General features: G+C 42.1%; 1 protein-coding gene across 3 annotated transcripts in view; it reads right to left on the reverse strand.

Moving 5' to 3' along the window:
• Positions 1 to 13,969, reverse strand: part of DCAF5 (DDB1 and CUL4 associated factor 5) — a 68,698-nt gene extending 54,729 nt beyond the window's left edge. Inside the window, exons 1-2 of one of the 3 annotated variants that reach the window (XM_005479929.2) lie at positions 13,706 to 13,969; positions 4,147 to 4,290 (exon numbers count right to left, since the gene is read on the reverse strand). In XM_005479929.2, coding sequence (XP_005479986.1) covers positions 4,147 to 4,290; positions 13,706 to 13,919 — 358 coding nt within the window. In that variant the 5' untranslated portion in view covers positions 13,920 to 13,969. Of the gene's footprint in view, positions 1 to 4,146; positions 4,291 to 13,517; positions 13,655 to 13,705 lie in introns of those variants that run through there. The other 2 variants (XM_026793504.2, XM_074542854.1) reach the window with 2 other exon arrangements.
• Between the last annotated feature and the right edge of the window lie 5,414 nt (positions 13,970 to 19,383).

The following is a 19,383-nucleotide window of genomic DNA, read 5'->3' on the forward strand; positions in this document are numbered from 1 at the left end:
ACCACTTTTTAAAAAAAATTTACAATTTCAAAACCAATATTGAAACAGAGAAGACCAGCTCAGTGGCTACGTGGTTAACCCCTGCTCAGTTATATGAAAGGTTCCCCGTGATATCGCCAGTCATGACCAAATGCACCAACCTGTTTCATCTGCTACTGCTCAGCAAATAATTCTATTTCAATATGTTACTTATCATTCTTTGTCCAGTTTGAGCTTAAGTTTTGAGATTTGCAATAAAGACCATTACATAAAGCAACAGAAAACTTTAAACTCTGATGAAAACACATCTTTCTTCCTGCTCAAAGGATGCTCCATAAAAAGAGTGTGAAAAGTGAAAAGGGATGCCATAAATGACATGCATATGGCTCCCCGATCAAATATTGCCAGATAACACTGCCAGCACTCAGGGTTTTGCAACCATTGAGAAGGCGTGAATGTGGCAGGCAATGTAATTTTTTCTGTAACAAAACAAAAAACCAAAACCAAGTAACCAGACAATCTTGTCACTTTGATCACACCAATTGAATACAATGGAAGCTAACCACATGTACAGGGGCTAAGAGGGTCACAGCCACCAGGTAATTCCAATAGCTCATGCAGAGTTTTTCAAGCTATAACAACAGATTCTTTTTTTTAGTCTATGTGCTGAATATTTCATTACCTAAATTTGGCACCTCCTCTTTTAAATATTTAAGGACACACACACACTTTTATATTTAATTCAGAAAAAAACCCCCCATAACCAGAAAGCAAAATCATATTTTTATGCTCTGTATATCTTTGTAGTTGTGAAACTTTCCTAATGCACACTAAAGACAGAGGTTCAAAAGGAGCAAGATTTCATGTTATGAACATTCTTAAATGTTCAATTGACTCAATTTTCATTTGTCCCATACATATTTCCGTTGTATTCTGCCTCAACAGAGAAACATGAGAAAGTTTCTCTTTGACAAGTGAGGTATGAGATTTTCTACAACCATTTCCTCTTTGCCCAGGCTCCTAGTAAAATTGTGCCAGTCTTAGATTACTGTAGTAACTCATCTTTTCCATGGTACAATAAACAAGGCACTTAAGTGCAAGTGTCCTTTGGTTATTAATTGTATTTAGAACTGCCCATTATATATTATTACACACTGTTTATCCCTAGTAAAACTACTCTAGTGCCTACATATTTCACCAGCAAAACACAGCTCAGTTTCTCCAATGACAAAACTTCCTCCAGCAGACACTCTTCAGTCTCCATCCAGTAGGAACAAAAGAATCATTCCAGTTGTTTGGTTTCAGGCATCCAGTCATCATGGGATCAAATTCCCTTCCATCACAAGCTCCAAAATGGGAAAGAAAGAATGAGAGTGGAATAACCACTGTTTTCCTCTGTTCTGTGTGTGGGAGGAGAAAGTGGTGACAAAAATCTAACAACAAACTGGATGCTTCTGGTAAGGATTCATCCCTGCAGAAAACACCACTGCTACTCAACCCAGAGGGGGATTCCCACTTACACTGTTTTTATTTTAACACTGAAGAATTCATTCTTCATTGAGACTAACTGGGTCATAGTTGTGTACAACTGTGTCATTTATAATCTCTCTTGTTTTGATAACTGCAGTTATAACAATCAGAAAGACAGGAAGAATCTGCCATTCCCTTCAGTTAAACTTATAAGAGCGAAATACCACAGAGCACATACAGAGGAGCACAGTTAAGGTGGCCTAAACCCCATATCTATCATATAAGCACTAAAAAAAACAAATTCAATTTCCTGTAGGTCAATTTCAGCTTTTCATATACCTAACATTAAGTGCAAATTTAAAAAAAAAAAAGTCCATGTAGTTTACTAGGAAGGGATCTTGCATTTCAAATGTTGCTGTACTCTCAGTGTGTGTGGACAGAGAAGGGCAAAAAAATCCTCCAGAGATGAGAACTTTTTTGGGACAGTTTTTTCCTCCAGAAATTACATGCAAAACATTGTCCATTCAGTTCCTGCCTTCCATTTTTGTAATAGCTACATGGGGTGCTTGCTGCTTCAAAGCAAAGAGCTCTGAAATTCCTTGGATACAATCCAATTTGTACTGAAGTGGAAAATCCCTTCTCCTTTATTATCAAGACTTGCTTTAGAGAAAGGTCATCAGATCCTCAGTCATTAATCATTGGCAGTCATTTATTTACAGAAAAAATTGAGTTCCATGTGATTTGTGCTAGTTTACATATGCCAATTTTTAGTTTTGGGGGGTTTTAAGTATTGTTTTTTAAGTATTCCAACTTCTATGATTTAAATACAACTCCAAACTCAGGTGTGGGTGACTGTGTGACAATCAGGAGATCTTAGAACCCACAATTTTAGACTTTTTAAGAATCTCCCAGAACACCATTGAGAGAATAAATATAGCTAGCCCCATTTTACCACCAGAGATAAAACAGATGGTACATCTAAGCCATGCAGCAAAATGACTCTTTACAAGGGATCCAAGAGTCAGACTCTTAGCCCTTGCAGATGAGCTCACTGAATCTTGATGGAGGAAATGAAAGAGTTCCTGACTCCTCCAATGGAAATAATTTCTGGCAGAGGCACAGTGTTTTTATGCAAACTGGAGGAGGAAAAAGATATGAGAACGGCCAGTTTCTCTGTGCATCAGCTGTCACAGCTCATCTAACCTGGCATCTTAGCAAAAATCCACCATAACCAATTATTTAAATCTTTAACTGCAGGTGTTAACTTCAGTAACAAGGTACAATCACAACACTCTTCTGCCTTTCCTGTGAAAACAGCAGCCTCTGACAGCAAAGCCCAATGGACAGAGGGCTGAGTTGGACATGAAAAAATACCACTCCAGCTGGTCAAGCAAGATTTGGCACTCTTCATTCCTTGAATATTCATGTAAGGTTCCATTTGTCTGAATTCAAACTAAAGTAAGAGACTCTGGCCCAGAATTCCCTGGAATCACTTGTGCAGATATATTCATTTGAAGACAGCATGTACTGCTATTTTTCTCATAAAACAAACAGCAGACCCCAGAATAAGAAGATAGGCATTGCTATTTGACAGTCTAGGGGTTTATTCCACCTGAGAAGTATAACTGAATAATTTCATCCCTGAAATTTGACACCAGCTTAAGCTTTGTCATGTCTTTTTCTAAGGGATATTATAATTTTAACACAACACTGAATGATGAGAAGCTTCCACCATTCACATGCACTCAGAATCAATCTCTAGCACTGATTTACAGTTCACAAATATTGAGCCAAAAAGGTAATGAAGGGCTTTGACCCAGGAGTCTCATAGTACCCAAAGTAAGTCTAGCTGTATGTTAATGGACATACTGACAAAAGACACAAATTGTCACCTATTCTGTGACCATGTTAGATCATGGAAATGAAGTACAGCAGAAAATGGCACTTGACTGCATTGACACTTCTGTGCCTTTTTCTTCACAATTCAATTTTCCTGCCTATCACAACACTTTAAAAATCAAGTGGTGAAATGGACCTAAATTAGAGAAACTATTTTCCCAGAACAAGTATATGTTTACTTCCCTTACCTTAGTTTTCAGACCGAATTATACTTTCTATTAAAAAGTAGATTTATATTAAAAAGTAGATTTATATTAAAAAGAAATGAGAGCATCAAAGGTTATCAGAGCCCAATGTGCCAATGGCTCTAAAAGGCAGAGGCTTACCAGTAAGAACTGAAACAGGGTCTAAGAAAATATCAGCCACCAATAGATGGCAATAGTCCTTCATGAGCCATCTAAGGGTGCATTGAAATCAGACAGTGGCAGAAAAGATTTTCAAGCATCAGGCTTGGGTGCCAGAGAGAATGCAGGGTCTGCTCTTAGTACAGTTAAGAGGGAGTAACAAAGACAATGTTTTCCATAGTCTTCAGCACAAGTAGAGGAAGACTGGACCCAGGATTCTGATGATGGTTTGAGACAGGATGAGCTTACATCAGGGTTTGAAAAAACACATGACAAAATTGAAAATGTTCTGCTAGCTAAAGGATTCCCTGTTCCCAAAAAATTTACAATTGCTGATTAAGAACACCTTCCAGATCTCATGTGGGGCAAGATCTCACTCATTCCCTCATGGCATCTACTCCAAGGCATTCACAATACATATTCATGTGAAATCAGGGTGCTCTTCCTTCCTTACCTCCAGAGAACACTTTTGTATTGCCACTGTTAAAAGCTAGGCAGAAGATGTTAGAGTGATGCTCCCCTTTCAGCTGAACTGGTTTGACTCTTGAGTGGATGGCTTCTTCCATGTGCCAAAGTAAGACTCGGCGGTCATCCCCTCCTGGAAGAAATTAAGGAAATGTACATTACTGCCTGAGCCATGTGTAAATTGATTATAGACAAGTTATTTAACTCTGCAGCTATTCATAGAAAGCTTTGCTAAAACCTTAATTAGCATAAAAAATGTATGCCTTCTTGGATATATAGGCACACATTTACATTAAGATGTCATGCAGTCAGGTATTCAATTAAAATTAATGACAACAGAGCAATCAGCAGAAAAAGTTTGAATTAAACAGTTGCCATTCTGCCAACACATAGTGACAACCTATAGCAACCTGGAAACCCAGAAATTTACTGCTGTGTAGAATTCCATGGCAAGCTGTAGATGAATTACATGCCAAATCCACATATGCTTCTACACCAACTCCTTGTTGCCAGCATTGCTTGTGTTATTCATAAAACACAAACTTTTTCCCCCTTTCACCGACAACTATATATCCTCCAGCAGTCTTTGCAAACCCATCATGGCATAGGTTGGCTCAGGACTGATAAAGATAAAAAAAATTACTGAAGCATTCAGAAGTCTTCAGCACACACAGTTACACCAATTTTCTGACCTGTAAAGGTTAAGACAGATATTTCTGAGGTGAAATCCTGACAAAGAGAGTACCTGGAAAGGAAGTTCAAATCTCTTGCTTTACATCTTGCTGTACTCCTAATTGTTTGCCTACATGCAGTTCTCAGTTCAGAGCTCTAAGTGCTTCCTTCTCTGTATAGCAAACAGTTATATATAAAATAAATATTAGACTGCATGTGTTTCAACTGCATTAAGTTATTATTTATTAGTAAAAGAAAAAAAAATCAAGATACTCTTGTACTGGTCAGCATTCTCAGCAGCAATTTTAAATACCTGCAAAATCTGAAAAAGGTTTCTCCAAGTCAGACTCAAAATATTTTTTGTATCTGTCTTTTATAACAAATGAAAGAGAATGGCATCAGAATTGAAAAGTGACACCAGAAATATGCTGATTGCAGTTAAAACATTTTACTTATTCTTTGCACAAGCAAAAGCCTAAACTCAGAGTCTTTTGAGCTACTATTCAGAGGACAAAGGCATCAAAAAGAAAAAAAAAATCAAACCAAAATTTCTTGGCGTGCTGTTTACTTACAAAACAAGTAAATGCATAAATAGATCTCATTACTACCGTTAATCAGGTTTCTCAGAATTTTCACATCATATGTTGCTATTAAGAAATTTTCCTGTGGAACTGAGTTATGTCAAACATCCTACAAGTAAACAGTCTCTCAGCCTTTGAGTCTCCTAACAGATTTTATGACACTTTGATAGACAGTACAGCAGCATGTTATGATTACCCATGCTCCATGAAATTGGGCATTCCTCCTCCTGATTTTGTACTTCACACATCAAACGAGAGTACATGATACAAAGATTTGTGATGCATTTGATAGCTACTAAGAATGAGTCAAATCTGATGGACCCAAAAATCTCACAGTAATTTATGGTCAACTGAACTGTTGGAAACTTATATTCATTTCTGTCTAGAAATAGGAGAGAAAGTTGTATTTGCACTCTAGTGATTACAGATGAGCTTATAACAAGGAGACATAGAAATACATGAGTGTTGAAACATATGACCACAATATTCAAGTTAAGATCAAGAAGTAACTGTCACACTGAACATAACTACTTCCCAAAGCTGCCCACCACCACGTCATAATGCTATCACTCCCTGAAGAAATATTTAAGCAACATTTAGCCCAGGTGAATGCCAACATTACTTCTATCAGACTTCACTTATTGCCTTCTGTAAAAGACATTTCAGGGCAAAACATAGTAACATATTGTTGTTATTTGTTACCATAGCAAACTAATTTGCAAAACCACTGCAGAAAGTCTACACATGTTCCTACCAAACAGCATAGCCATCTTGGTGTCTCACTTTAACAGTAAACTCATAATCATTTCCACCAACCACTGTCCAGATAAAAATAAAATAATTAAGATATCTATAGAAAACAAGCACTACTGTGGTTCCCAGCACACATACAGCATGGTAGGAGTAGGATAATTTGCAACCTGTGCAGAAAAGTGTTTGATAGTGTGAAAAGTTGCCACTACCTACTATTTTATAAGTTCCTTAGTACGTGTTTGCCTGGGAAACTGTTTTTCCTATTGAATGCAAATGTCTCCCTCTACCAGACAGCTAGATTTCCATGAAACTTTGGTGGAGGCACATTCCATATCTTAGGAGCTTTTAAATGCTCTCCACACTCATGCAGAGCTGTCCCTCCTCCATCTACATACTCTCTATGCATTGTCTTTGGGAACTTCTACACCTGCTCACTCCTCAGCTTTATTCCTCTCATATTCCACTGAGACATAAAAGTTTAACAAAATAATAACATTACTATGTTGAAAGTGTGTTCTTATCCCAATTTAGCTCTTCTAGAAATACTTCTGACTCAAGGCCAGTTCCACCAGAAAGAAAAAGTTACCCAATGTGTTGGGCCACAGAGGATTTGTGGCAAACAAGACACTTCAGCAATCCCTACATCTCCACACAAGAGAACAATCTGTGTTAAACACACACAAATAATACCTAAGAAAAGGCAAGTCTCAAGTGACAGAAACCAGCAAATGCAATCTCCATCACCCAAACCTGACTCTTCCCATAAGAGGGAAGAAAGGAGGGAGGTGCACATGTATGGGCAGGTATACAGGGAGAAAGTAAAGAAAAGGTGAATATATAGTTTTTATGCTCTGTAGAAAGAAACTATGATTCATCAGACACAAACTACGTACATATTATGCAATATAAGTTACAAGTCTGAGAATTATAGGAAACTTCAGGTCTGTAGCATTTGTTCTGTGCAGTAGATTGGCAAATGCAGGGTAATTAAAGTGCTCTCAATTTATGGTGAATTTATTGTGCATGTTCATCAACTCTACAACTGAAGTGGGAGCCACATTCTTAAAATAATATAGAGCATAGACAACGATCATATCTGGAACATCCGGATATATGGCTTCATGTTCAAATACCTTAGCAAGGCTTCACATGTGGATTTTCTGGAAATTGAAGATCCACAGAGAATTTGTAATTTTTCAGTCCATGGTGCCAGAAACAGTAAGTTCAACATCTTTAATGTGGAAATAGCTTCACTTTCACCTTATTTTGCAGCTTCTGTTTGGGACTGTATGACTGACAATGGTCTTAGGAGTGTATGACTGACAATTTGAAAAGTAAAAGTTTGTGTCACCCAGCTAAGAACTATACAATGCCATTCTACAGTTATTTTACAGAAAGAAACCACATTTAAAAGTATTTAATTAGTCAAGTACTTCAGTGCTCATTACAGGATCAGGGTCAAACCTGTAGAAACTTTCAAAACCAGAGACGCAGTAAGAGAAATCTACTCGTTTTAGACCTAGAATAGTTTGAAGGGGGCCAGAGCATACCCTTGCCAAAGGTAAATCTAGTCCAAACAGTATCTGCACAGCTCATGAAACACACTTGAGCTCCTGTGTGCTAACAGAAGCATTTCAAAATCATACCAGTCAGTATTGAAAAACTGCAGTTTTTAAGTGCATTAACCTTGCTGATCGTGGACAAAGCTCAATACCACAGCACCCCTTTATCTCCTATATACCAGGTCCACCTGCTAAAAGAACCTTCATGGCAAGTGGGCAATACTTCTAAATCATAACATAAAAGATTAGTCTTATTGCTTGTATCTACTTCAGAAGTTGCATGAATCACAGAAAACAGGACTGAATGGTATTTCAAGAAGCTGATCACTTAGTAGGCCTTGGCCAAAGGCAAAAGGCCAGGCTCTGTCAGAATTATTCCCAGAAGAAAAGTCTCTAGTTTGCTCTTAGAAAAACACTGCTGAGGTAGATTTCATACCTTCCTCAGGCAGCCTATTTCAGTTTTTCATTCCCCTTGCTGTTAGGCAGATTAGCCTATTATAATAGCAAGCCTGAGGGTGCAGTTTGACATTACATATAATCGCACTCCCCTTGCCATTTGCTCCTGCTACTTTCCCCTCCATCAGATTCAGCGGCCATCCATGCACAGGGTAAACTAAAGAAGCTGACCTGACAGAAAAGCAGCAGACAGACAAACAACCTTTCCCTACCTATTCTGTCCCCCTGATCAGATGCTTCCATCATACCAGTTTCAGGCTTTAAATTATGAAAGCGCCACAGTGCAAACAATGAAGAGGAGAAATAAGTGAATGAGTTGCAGGATGAAGAGAAAGTGCAAGATCAAACAGCATCCTAAAAATCTTTCTTCCTACAATTTGAGACCATTTCTTCATCCTATTCCCACTAGACAAAAAAAAAAAAAAGTTTACAACTTCACATAATAATAATTAAAACCACCTTTATGCAGCTCAGGACTTGCATTTCTACTCAGCTGTTCTTTCTGCAGACTAAATGGACCCCTTTCTTTCACCATTTCATTTTTCTAGGCATCTGATCATTATTCATGCCCTCTTCTGAATTTTCTCAGTTTGGGCAAATCTTTCTCAAAGTACAGTGCCCAAAACTGAGCACAGCACTCTATTTGAGGCCCCAACAGCACCAAGCAGGTTCACTTCAGACTTTGTCATGTCTGATCATACTTATGTTGTGATAAATATACATTTATATATACACTGGATCCTATTTTACATGACTATGGGCTAGTCTCCATGATGTATTTGTAGAGTCAACCATTTTTATTCACATGCTTTGGGTTGCACTTGTCCTTCTCAAAACACATGACATTTTTTCCCCATGTAATGTATCTTAATTAACTTGAATTTCAACTCCTATCTCCTGACATTATTGCTGCCTGATCCTATCTTTCCTGAGAAATTTTATAATTTCTCAGACTTTAATTAAAACATGATGTAGTAACTGAACCTAATATCCCTCCTCACACAGAATTCTGTTTGATACAAACAAATAAAAATCAGAGCATTCCTCCTTAAAACATACTTGATACACAATCCCCTTATTCAGAAGTAAAACTCCACAGCTTTTGCTAAAGTCACCTCATTCCCATTTTAGGCTCATGTTCCTTCAGATTTATGTAAAAACTAAATGCCAGATGCATTTCCAATACTTTCTAGCACCCTCAGAAATTTAGGATCTTAGAGCAGCTATTTACTTTTGCATTATCTGGTAGGAGGAAAAAAAAAAAGCCAAGAGAAAATTACAGTACTTCCCAGAAGTTATCTTGAACATGCAGTTTAAAGTATGAAAAAAAAAAAAAAAGTGGGAGGCTCTGATAAAGATACTCATGTTTATTAAAGATAGCAGGCATGAAAAATGACAGTCAGATAAACAAACAGGAAAACATATCCACCAAACCTAAGGATGGAAGACTATTACACAGACCAAGTAAAGCTGAGTTTTAAGAAGTCAAATTGCAGGAGATGCTTGGCAAATGTGAGGGAATCAGTTGGTTGCATACCACTACACAGTAATTTTAATTTCCATGCATGGACAGTCACACGTTTCTCAAACTGTTAAAAACACCATCTAGTATGTAAAGTGTTGCAAAGACCCGTTTTGCCCAATAGAATCATTCAACTTCATCCAGAAGCAAGTTTTAACCAATTTCAACCCACTTTGACATGTTTTATATGTTAAGCTTTCCTCTTCCCTTGTGTCATTCTACAGGTAGTTTTTTTATGCTTGTCACACTACATCTTCTCCTGCGTGTCTACCTTCTCTTTCCAATTATTTCAATTTTTCAAAATTCTTGTCCTTATGTCAGTCCCTTCTTCTAGCACCCCTGTTTCAAAACATTAACCTCTGCCCTTCCTCCCCTCTATAAAGTGAAAATGTTGAGGTGTCACACAGGCACAGAAAGAACCTCTAGACTGGCCTCCAATTCAATCTGTGGACCTCAACTTTTTTACTTTGAAACATGGTTACGAACAAAAAAAAATACTATTAAACATGTACTTTCCAATACAATTCAAGAAGTTAAGATACTAAAAAGTTTCAAACATGCTTTTGGAGGGCCTGCTGAGGCTTGTCCCCACCAAAGTTCTCTCAAAAATCCTAATAGGAAAATTATCTGTCACTGCAATAACAAACCTTGTTTAAGCAGTTTCAATTGTTTACTGAAACAGTAATCATTAGCATTACAGACTTGCTTCTGGGAGACACATGAAAAAAAACAACAAAAACACTCCAAACAAGTGGGACACGTACCCAAGGAAAGTATTCCAGCCAAGTGATGAGAACAGCACTAACTTGGATGCAGGCTAGTATTTCAATGGCATTTGTACAGCCACTATGAATGCACCGTACCAGCTGTACTTCAAACAGCTCTAACAAGGTTTATGTTGTTAACAAGTCAATCAGCCAAAGGAGACTCTCTAGGTTAAGAATATACAGATTACTTAAGACTGAACAACTGAAAAGACTGCTTGCACTCTCCCTTTTCATGCACTCCAACATAGCTGTTGAATCTCTCAGCTGTTATACACACAGTTAGAAGCATCCAACAGCTCATCCTTACTTCTCTATGCTGACTATTTGGAGGGATGAGAGACCCTCATGCCATCAATTCTAAGGTTTTACCTATATTTGGAAGTCTTTAGAAGCAAGTATTCTACAAAACTTCAGAGTAAAGGCTGCTCACATCCCTCCTTTCCTCATTGCTTTTCTTCCTGCTGTTGCTACTTCTCAGAGCTTCAGGATCAAGTATGGCCTTTATTAAGAGGAGTGCTTGGAGTATAATTTTAATGAGGCTTAGTCTTATAATGGTGTGCAATTTTACAGCGTATCCAGAAATATTTTGACTTTTAATTTCTTGTTTTTGTCTGAAGCACAAAGCACCTGCATGTTTTTGCTATGGCCCATAAAGCATTCTAGATATTATGGTCATCATGGATAGCATGAAACTTTTTAAAAAGAAAGTTAGCGTAATTAGAGCTCTTCATTTTCTCAGGGCATCAGTAGAAGGTCAGACTTAAGGTCATCTGTTCTTGTTGTGTACTGCTAGCACATGTAATTTTTTTTTTTTAGGAGAGTAGAACTCCAGCACCATGTAAATACTACATATGGAGGAAAACCTTACCCTCTTTGAACATTCTGAAGCTCTATGAAAAGCTAGGAAATAGAAAACTGAACATTGCTTGAAAGCCTTCCTTTTACATATACTTTTTAGATATCCACTAGATGTGAACTCTGCCTTCATTCTTTCACTGCAACTACCTTGATTCAGGCAGTTTGAACAAAATTAATTCTTAAAAGTCCATTTCAGCCCTGGACTGCTTATGCTTATGCCTAAAGAATGGATGTCAATACAGGTAAGTGCATTGATGATATGGCAAGAACTAAAGTATATCCTGAGGCCTTCTTGAGCAAGAAGAACAGAAAATACTAGTGGTGTTTCCATCACTTATTATGGAAAATAATTTGAAAAAAAAAAAGAAGACACACTTGAGTTCTCTGTAGCACTTAATAAGTAAAAATGCATCACTCTGCTTTCTATTGGAGAAGGACCAGTACAAACCAGTATAACAACTGGGACAATCGGGAACTTCAGAATGAGTGAATCACCATTCCCTTTCCAACACACATTCATGTTTATATACATATATATGTGTGTATGTATGTATGTATACACACATATATTCACAAGCTAAATGGATGCATATCTCAGAAGCAGCATGTGCATAAAGATAAAAGAATCCCTAACTGTAACACTAAGATCCTTCACGGACACTGACTTGTTAAATTTAGGAAGGTTTCACTGTATCAGCTTCCACTCCATGTTTATACAGAGTTTCTATTCTGCCCTTGCTTAAAAGTAACCAGTCACAAAAACTTTTTATTGAATGCTCTCTGAAGTTATTACTGATACCATTGTGTGATACACTTCACCTCTGCCCAGAGACCACGCCAAGGCAGTACACTGCTCAGCCATGCCCTCATCACATTCCTCAGTAGCCCTGTCGCTGCTCACAAGGTAGACAGGCAAAACCGAGGCCCTCGGTTAATAACCAGGTCAGCAACCCCCTGGCAAGCGAGACCACTCTGCACAGAGCTGCCAAGGACCTCTGCGATTCCCCCGAGGGCAGCTGCCCCACTCGACGGGGATCGGGGCTTTCCCGCTGCTGCCCGGCCCCTGTGGGCAGCCCCGGCCGCGGGAGAGCAGGGCAGGGGGGGCGGCTCCCTGCAGCCCGCCGTGCCCGGGGGCGAGGGGCGGCCGGGACACAACGCCCCCCGACCGCGGCCTGCAATGGACACCGCGCTCGGCGGCCCTGCCCTGCCCGGGGCGGCGCGATACGAGCGGTCCCTCCGGGGCCGGCAGCTCCCTCCCCGCCGCTCGAAGGTCTCTGTCCCCTCGCAGAGGAGCGCGGGGTCCGAGGGCTTGGCGGGAGAAGAGTGCCGCGACCCCTGAGCGGCCGAGCCCCCGGGGCGCCGCGGGCGGGATCGGCCCGCGATTCCCCGGCCTGTCGCTAAGAGCCGCCCGAGGAGACCGCGGCCTGCAGCGCCCGGCCAGGCCCCGGCCTCAAGTTGCCTCCTTCCCCTGCCGCCCCTCGGAGCCGGGAGGCGGGGAAGCAGGAAGAGGCACCTGCACCAAGCGCTGCTGGGGTGGGGGGAGGCGGTCAGTCGGCCGCCGAGCCCTGCAGCCCCTCCCTGGCTGGGGGTGCAGAGCTTTTCCCCGTCCTCGGTGTCGCAGCTGATGTCAAGCCCTCGCCTCCCTCCTACCTGACAGCATCCCCCACCCCTATGGCTCCCTCAGCCCCGGGCAGGCTACAGAGGGGACCTTAAGCCAAAAACCATCACCACAAATATATCCCCCTCTTTCACAAACGCGCCCTGCAAGGGGAGGGAGGAGGAACAAAACAAAACCCGACTCCCCTCCCCCAAAAGAAGATGGGGTGGGGGTGGCCCCAAAGTGACCAGTCCTCCGATTAAACCGATCCTGTTCCCGCCCGATGCCGAGCGGTACTGCAGCCCCCCCGGCCAAACTCGGGGCCGCCGCCCGCCCCCGGCAGCGATTGCTGACCCCCGGCCCGGGGCACGGCGCTGACAAATGTCACTCTGTACCCACAATGAGCACCGCGGGGATGCTTCTTCTCCCCCGTCGTCATCACCCCAAAATAAGAAAATCCTCTTTTAAGAGGAAAGACATGCGAGCCATCAAATAAAAGGGCACCCCTAGCTCCCACCCCCAGCGCCCGGGAAACACTCTCGTAAAAACTTTGACCAGGGTTCCCCCCCCCGATAATAGTAGAATTTAAAACCTGTCAACCATTTTAGATCCCTATTTGAGAAAACATCATTCCCGGGCACCGGTGGATTTGGCAAACGGCTCTGAGCAGCGCTGCCGCGGCTTCCCTCCCCCGGGCCGCAGGGGAGGCGGCCGGGGAGGAAGATGCTTCCTGGGGAGGGGGTGGCGGGAGGGGGCGAGGGACGGGAGCGTTCGCTTTACCTGAGACCAGCCACTGGCCTCCATTGTTGGAGAATTCAATGGCATTGACACAGCCGAAGTGGCCCAGGAGGTCCTTCTTGTAGAGGTTCCTGCAGCCCCGCAGGCGTCTTCGCTGGAAGTCGTGGGTGAGCAGGGGGTCCCCCTCCAAGCCCCGCTGGGACAGGAACCCCACCACCGACCGCATGCTGCCCCCCCGGCTGCCTCTCCTCCTCATGCTGCCGCCTGCGCCGCTCCCCGCCGCTCCTTCCCCCGCCGCCCCTTCCCCCGCCGCCGCCTCCCCTCCCCCGCTTCCCCCCTTGTTATGGTTATGATGATTTTTCTTTAGCCAGCCATGGCAGAGAGGTGTTAGACACTCCGCCGCTTCCTGATCCCGCTGGCTCCTCCCCGCTTCCCTCAGCAGCTGATCCTCAGCTGCAGCCCGCGCCTCCCGGCCCGGCTCTAGCGTGGCGCCGCCGCCGGTTAAGTCGCTGCTGGAGCGGCGCGGGGGACAGACACCCTCGCTCCTGCGGGGGGACGGTAACGTTCGCCACTCCGGGGACGGACGGACACGTTCGCCACTCCAAGGACCTCCCGGGGCAAGGACACATTCGCCGCTGCGGGAACTTCCAGGGGGCCGGACACACTCGCCGCTCCGGGGACCTTTTTGGGGAAGGACCTGTTCGCCACTCGGAGGAGCTGCCGGGGAACGGGTGCGCCCGTCTCTCGGAGGAGCCGCGGGAGGACGCGCCCCGCCGCCGCTCGGGCCGCCCGGCGGAGTGAGCCGTGCCGGTGCAGCCCCGCGGCCGGCGGGGAGGTGGCGGCGGGCGGGCAGGCAGGTGCTCCCGTGGAGCGGGGAATGGAAGGGCAGCGCTCCGGAGCCACGGCCGGCCCGCCTGGAGGCAACGGGCGGGCAACGCACCGGAGGGAGGATGAGGGGAAAAACAACTCAAGTGCGGGGGCTGTTTACAGTGGGGCTTGTCCTCTATAAATGCTGAGTGATTTCTACGGGAATTCAAAGCATTATGGCTTTAGAATTTAGTTTGAAGGGTTTTTTTGTTGTTGTTGTTGTGGTAGTTGTTTTCTCTATTATAGTTATTATGGGTTTCATAGCTTGCTTTCTGCTGCTCCTTCCCGAGCAACACTGAAAACAGGAGGGCTGCCCCATCTCAAGTGAGTCAGTAGACCTTTCTGCAGCCCTTGGAAGACTGCTCAAAGTACCGATAAATTTTCTTCTCTTATCCTGCAGTGTCAACTAACCCCTAAAACGCAACTGGCTAACCAGGTGGAAGTGACCTGTGTTGTCCTTCACTGTTTAACAATACCCCAACCTTTACCTTACTGGAATAAGAATATCTTTTCTCTTTCACAGGACCCTGTACTTCTCAGGTAACATCTGATACCATGTCAGGCAACAGGAGTGTCATTCAAAGGGTGATGTCCCAGAGGTGCTGCACAGACCCCCAGTCCCACCTTGCAGCTGACTGCATGCTGCCTGTGCACAAAATGAGCAGCTTGGGACTTTCAGGTCTATATTTCCCCATGGCAAATAGGGAAGATACAGTTTTCAGAAGGTGAGAGGAATTAGCCTGACCATCCTGGCCATCTTTGTGTAGCACTGCATCTGCTGGAAAATAAGCAGTGGGGAAAACCCTCCCTGACATAAACTGTGATGTGGCAAGATGACTGAGTACTCTTAGACTGCTGCCATATTCCGGTGACAGCTTTTCCATAGAAATAGAAATTATTTCATTATAAAAAGTCACTTAAGTGCTTTGGGTTTCTTCTTGGTTAAGATTATAGAAAGAGCATTAAACCCCGCATAGACCAAGCTTTTCATTTGACAACACTATAGCCTTAATTTTAACACATAACAAAAGTAAATAAAAAACTTTCTCTTCTAATTGGGAATAAAAAAAGAATGTAAGAAGTTACATTAACAGTGTTAACATTAACAATTAACAATGCTTCACAACTGAAGTGAAAACAAAACAGTTAATCTCTTCTAATCTGAACCATACTTAAGGATGTTTTCTAGTTACAGTTGTTGATGGCCAACTACTGCCATGTAGCATGCCTAGCCACCCTCACTATAGAGAGGCAAAGACACTGTCCATCATAGTTTGTGTTTATTACCTTAGCTTCAGACACAGGTAAGCTTCAGACATTGCTATAAAATCACATTTCATGTCTTTGTTCCTTGCATGCCATGACATTCTGCACTATTACAATTATATCAGAAATTGTTGCTCACTCAGCAAGATTTCACTTTTCCCCCTTTCCTAAAGTATTGTTCAGGTCGAATATCTGAGTACCTTTGGTTTCTGTACTGAAAGAAATATGCAATATAATAAAATCTCCGTTGCTTTTACTCCCCATTCTGGATCCAGTCTCTAGGAAAGCTGTGTACTTAAATGATTTTGCATAGAAATAAAACTATTTCCTAAGCCCCCGGTTCAGGATTTTTAAGAAAGATTTAAGTGAGTTTGGTTTTGTTTTGTTTTGTTAGGGTTTTTCTGCTTGTTTGTTTTTGTGGTGTTTTTAAAATCACATTTCTAAGCAGTCAGAATTTAAAAGAAAAATAATAGCAGACTGTCAATCTGTTCTGCTCAATGACATGACCATATAGGTTAAAAAACTGTACTGGTAAGCATTCTTTTCACTCTCTTTTTTCCTTTCTTTGAATTAATTTTGAATATAACACCTAAGGAAGTTACCATAGCCTATACAAGGTGATATCTTCCTTGGAAAATGACTGATGTCTATGTTAATAAAGCCAGAGTGCTGTTATCTCTCCAAAGCACATAGACTGTTGTCCTGAGTCATTCTGAAGTAGCATCAGTGAAGCATCTTTGTCTCCTTTAACAGGAACATTCTGCAGCTTGCAATGAAATCGATGTACTGACAGGAGTTAGTCAAACAGATCAAACTTCATTGAGTTGCTGTTCTGGGGGACATGTTAGCATGGGGGTGCTGTACTGAGACTGGTTGTCACCAAACAAATTGGTGCTGTACAGTGACTGGTTGTCACAGACCAAATTGGAGTGAGCCTGGCCAGACTCAAAGGGCACAGGAAGCCAGAGTCTGTCTGCACGCACTGCTTGAGCTGCTTAATTCTGTAGCATGTTCATAGTCTCCTCCATGTCTCAAAAACAGCATGAAATCAAGCACAACAAATGTTTTGTCTGGAATTTCAACAAGTAGGCAACAGAGTGGAGGAGTCAACTGGAAAGGAAATGGGAGATAATGAACAGGAGGATGACTTGTAGATGCCCTTGGAAATGAAGGTAAGTAAATAATGTTTGATGCAATAGAGAAGAGGGAACTAGGAGAATTCCTAAAATAGAAAAGTTATGTGGTTAATGATATATGTAAAAAATCTTGGGTTGCAGTTTCAGAGTTGTTAATTCCAAGTTTGTGCAGAGCTCAGTCTCTCAGAAGTACTAAATTGATCTGTATGAGGTATGGCCATGGTGTCACATTACACTCATATTAGCTTCTGTTCATGCTACAGATTTTTTGTTCTGCCTCTGGAAGGACTGACAATAACTGATTGGTGCTTATTGTCTACAAAGTTATCCCTTCAACATTTTTCTGAACAAATTTGAATTAGGAGAATCAGTTAAATTGCATTCATTGTTTCCATTTGATAGCTGGGGTGTATTTGATCATTAATAGGAGGCCTACAGTCAGCTTTGCTCTGTGGCATTTCCACTGGTCAATGGCTGTTGTGTTAGGAGCTGTTTTGGTTAATACTGGAGGGAGAGGTATTAGGGCAGTCTTTGTATATCAACAGGAGAACAAGGGTCTTAGCTGCAAGGATGTTTTGGAGCTGCCAAACTGGTATATACCCTGGGTTCTAGGATCTACAAAGACATTTCAGTCAGACCTGACAGCTGACAAACAAGCTTGAGTGGCAGGTAAACTGGTGATGCTATCCACAGACACTCACAAAGAAGATAATAAGAGGGCTTTCAGGGAAGAGTTCTAGCTCTGCTGAGCTCTAATTTCCTGCTAGTCATTCACAGAAGAGAGAAGACTATGTTTTGAGTTTGGACAGGGGGAGGTATCTCATCTGAAATACAAATAAATTAATATCTCTCTGCAGATGATTTATGGATCTGCTTCTTTCCCCAGAGCTAACTCGGAGATAATGTATGAGGGTAACAGAAGACCAAGGATTTAAGTGAAGCATGATGATTGTGTCAGGCAAGAAAGGATGAGATTTAAATACTCTTTTTGGGGTTCTGTTGAACCTTTGATTTGCTTTGGTTAATCCAGAGTGGAAACTGAGAAGTTTGGACGCTGATAGTTGGATGTCTGTGGAGTGAGTCAGAGAGAGTGAATGCCTAACTAGGAAAGTGAAGCTGAGTCAAGGCTTTTATTCATTTGTTTATTTATACCAATATTTTTTATTTTCAAGGGGCAATAGAAAGAAAGGTAAACCAAGAAGACTACATCATATTTTAGCCCCATCATTTTTTAAAAATAATTTTGCTTGTGTAATTTATTCCCTCTAGTAACAATTTGGTGGCTTCTGGGCTTTTCTCCCTTTGCTTACTTCAATAGACCAGAAAGGTAGGAAAAACTAGGACTTTTTTTCTCAAATGTCTCCCCTTGCTGTTCTGCTATGTAGGTTTAACATGCAGCTAAGCCAATCTAATGATTTGTGGTCACTTAAAGGTGGCTTTATTTTTTTGTGGCACTGTGTTCTGTCCCTTTCTTTGTGCCGATGCTGCTACTTACTGGACATGCTTGTCTGCCATGTGTTTATTTGGCTCATGGAAGCGTCCCAATGAGTGCCAAAATCAGCACAAAACTAGTCTGGAGTGCCCAGCTGGGAGATGAGTTTTGGAGATGGGGGATGTCATATTCTTAGCTGCAATAAACAGTAAGGCTGACTCAGTGTGCCTTCTGGACTGAACTACTGGGGTAAGCTCTTCAAGAAATGGAACTGTGAAATTAATCTCTCTTTCTATATAAGTAATGAAAAGAGTTGGCAATTAAGGGAGAAATGCATTGATGATGATGATTGATGTTAATACAACTCATCCTCATGGGATTATCTGGCATTTTACACTTCTGAGATTTTTCAGATTCTTTGCAAAACCTGCAGATCCCTTCAGTGAGCTACCACTGACTCATCTTTTGGCTTAAGACGTAGCTTCACTGAGATCTGGCTGTATGATGGGTTAGTACAAGGAGTTTAAACCAGAAGAAAACCCAGTCTTTTGCTGTGCTGGCTTTCTGCTCACTTAATTCCTTGAATCAAGCAGTCACCAGTATTTGCAGAATTGAGGCTGGAGAAGAATGCTGACAGGGAGAAGGGGGAAGCAGAATTGCCTTTTGAACAGAAGCTAAACCTTCTATCCACCTGGTTGCAATACAAGACTCCATCTTTAGGATGGGGCTTCACAGTTGATTGAAACTGCTCTCATTCTGACTTCTTGAGGAAAGAAACCCTACTGCCTTCCTGGTATCAACCCTGTTAAAACAAACCCTGCTCAAAATGGCTTGTTTGCATATATAGTCATGGTGTTACCAGCATCGACAGAAGGAAGATAAATCACATTCGAAGTTGAAATGGGAGTTTGGCTTTTTTCTGTTGCTTGGGATGGGGCCCCAAAGAGAGTGTTATTAATGAGCTAGTGGGGACTACATGGAGCTCTCTGCTCATTGTCTGCTACCAGCAATTTAAGTCT

Source organism: Zonotrichia albicollis, chromosome 6, assembly GCF_047830755.1.
Source record: "Zonotrichia albicollis isolate bZonAlb1 chromosome 6, bZonAlb1.hap1, whole genome shotgun sequence".
Lineage (NCBI taxonomy): Eukaryota > Metazoa > Chordata > Aves > Passeriformes > Passerellidae > Zonotrichia > Zonotrichia albicollis.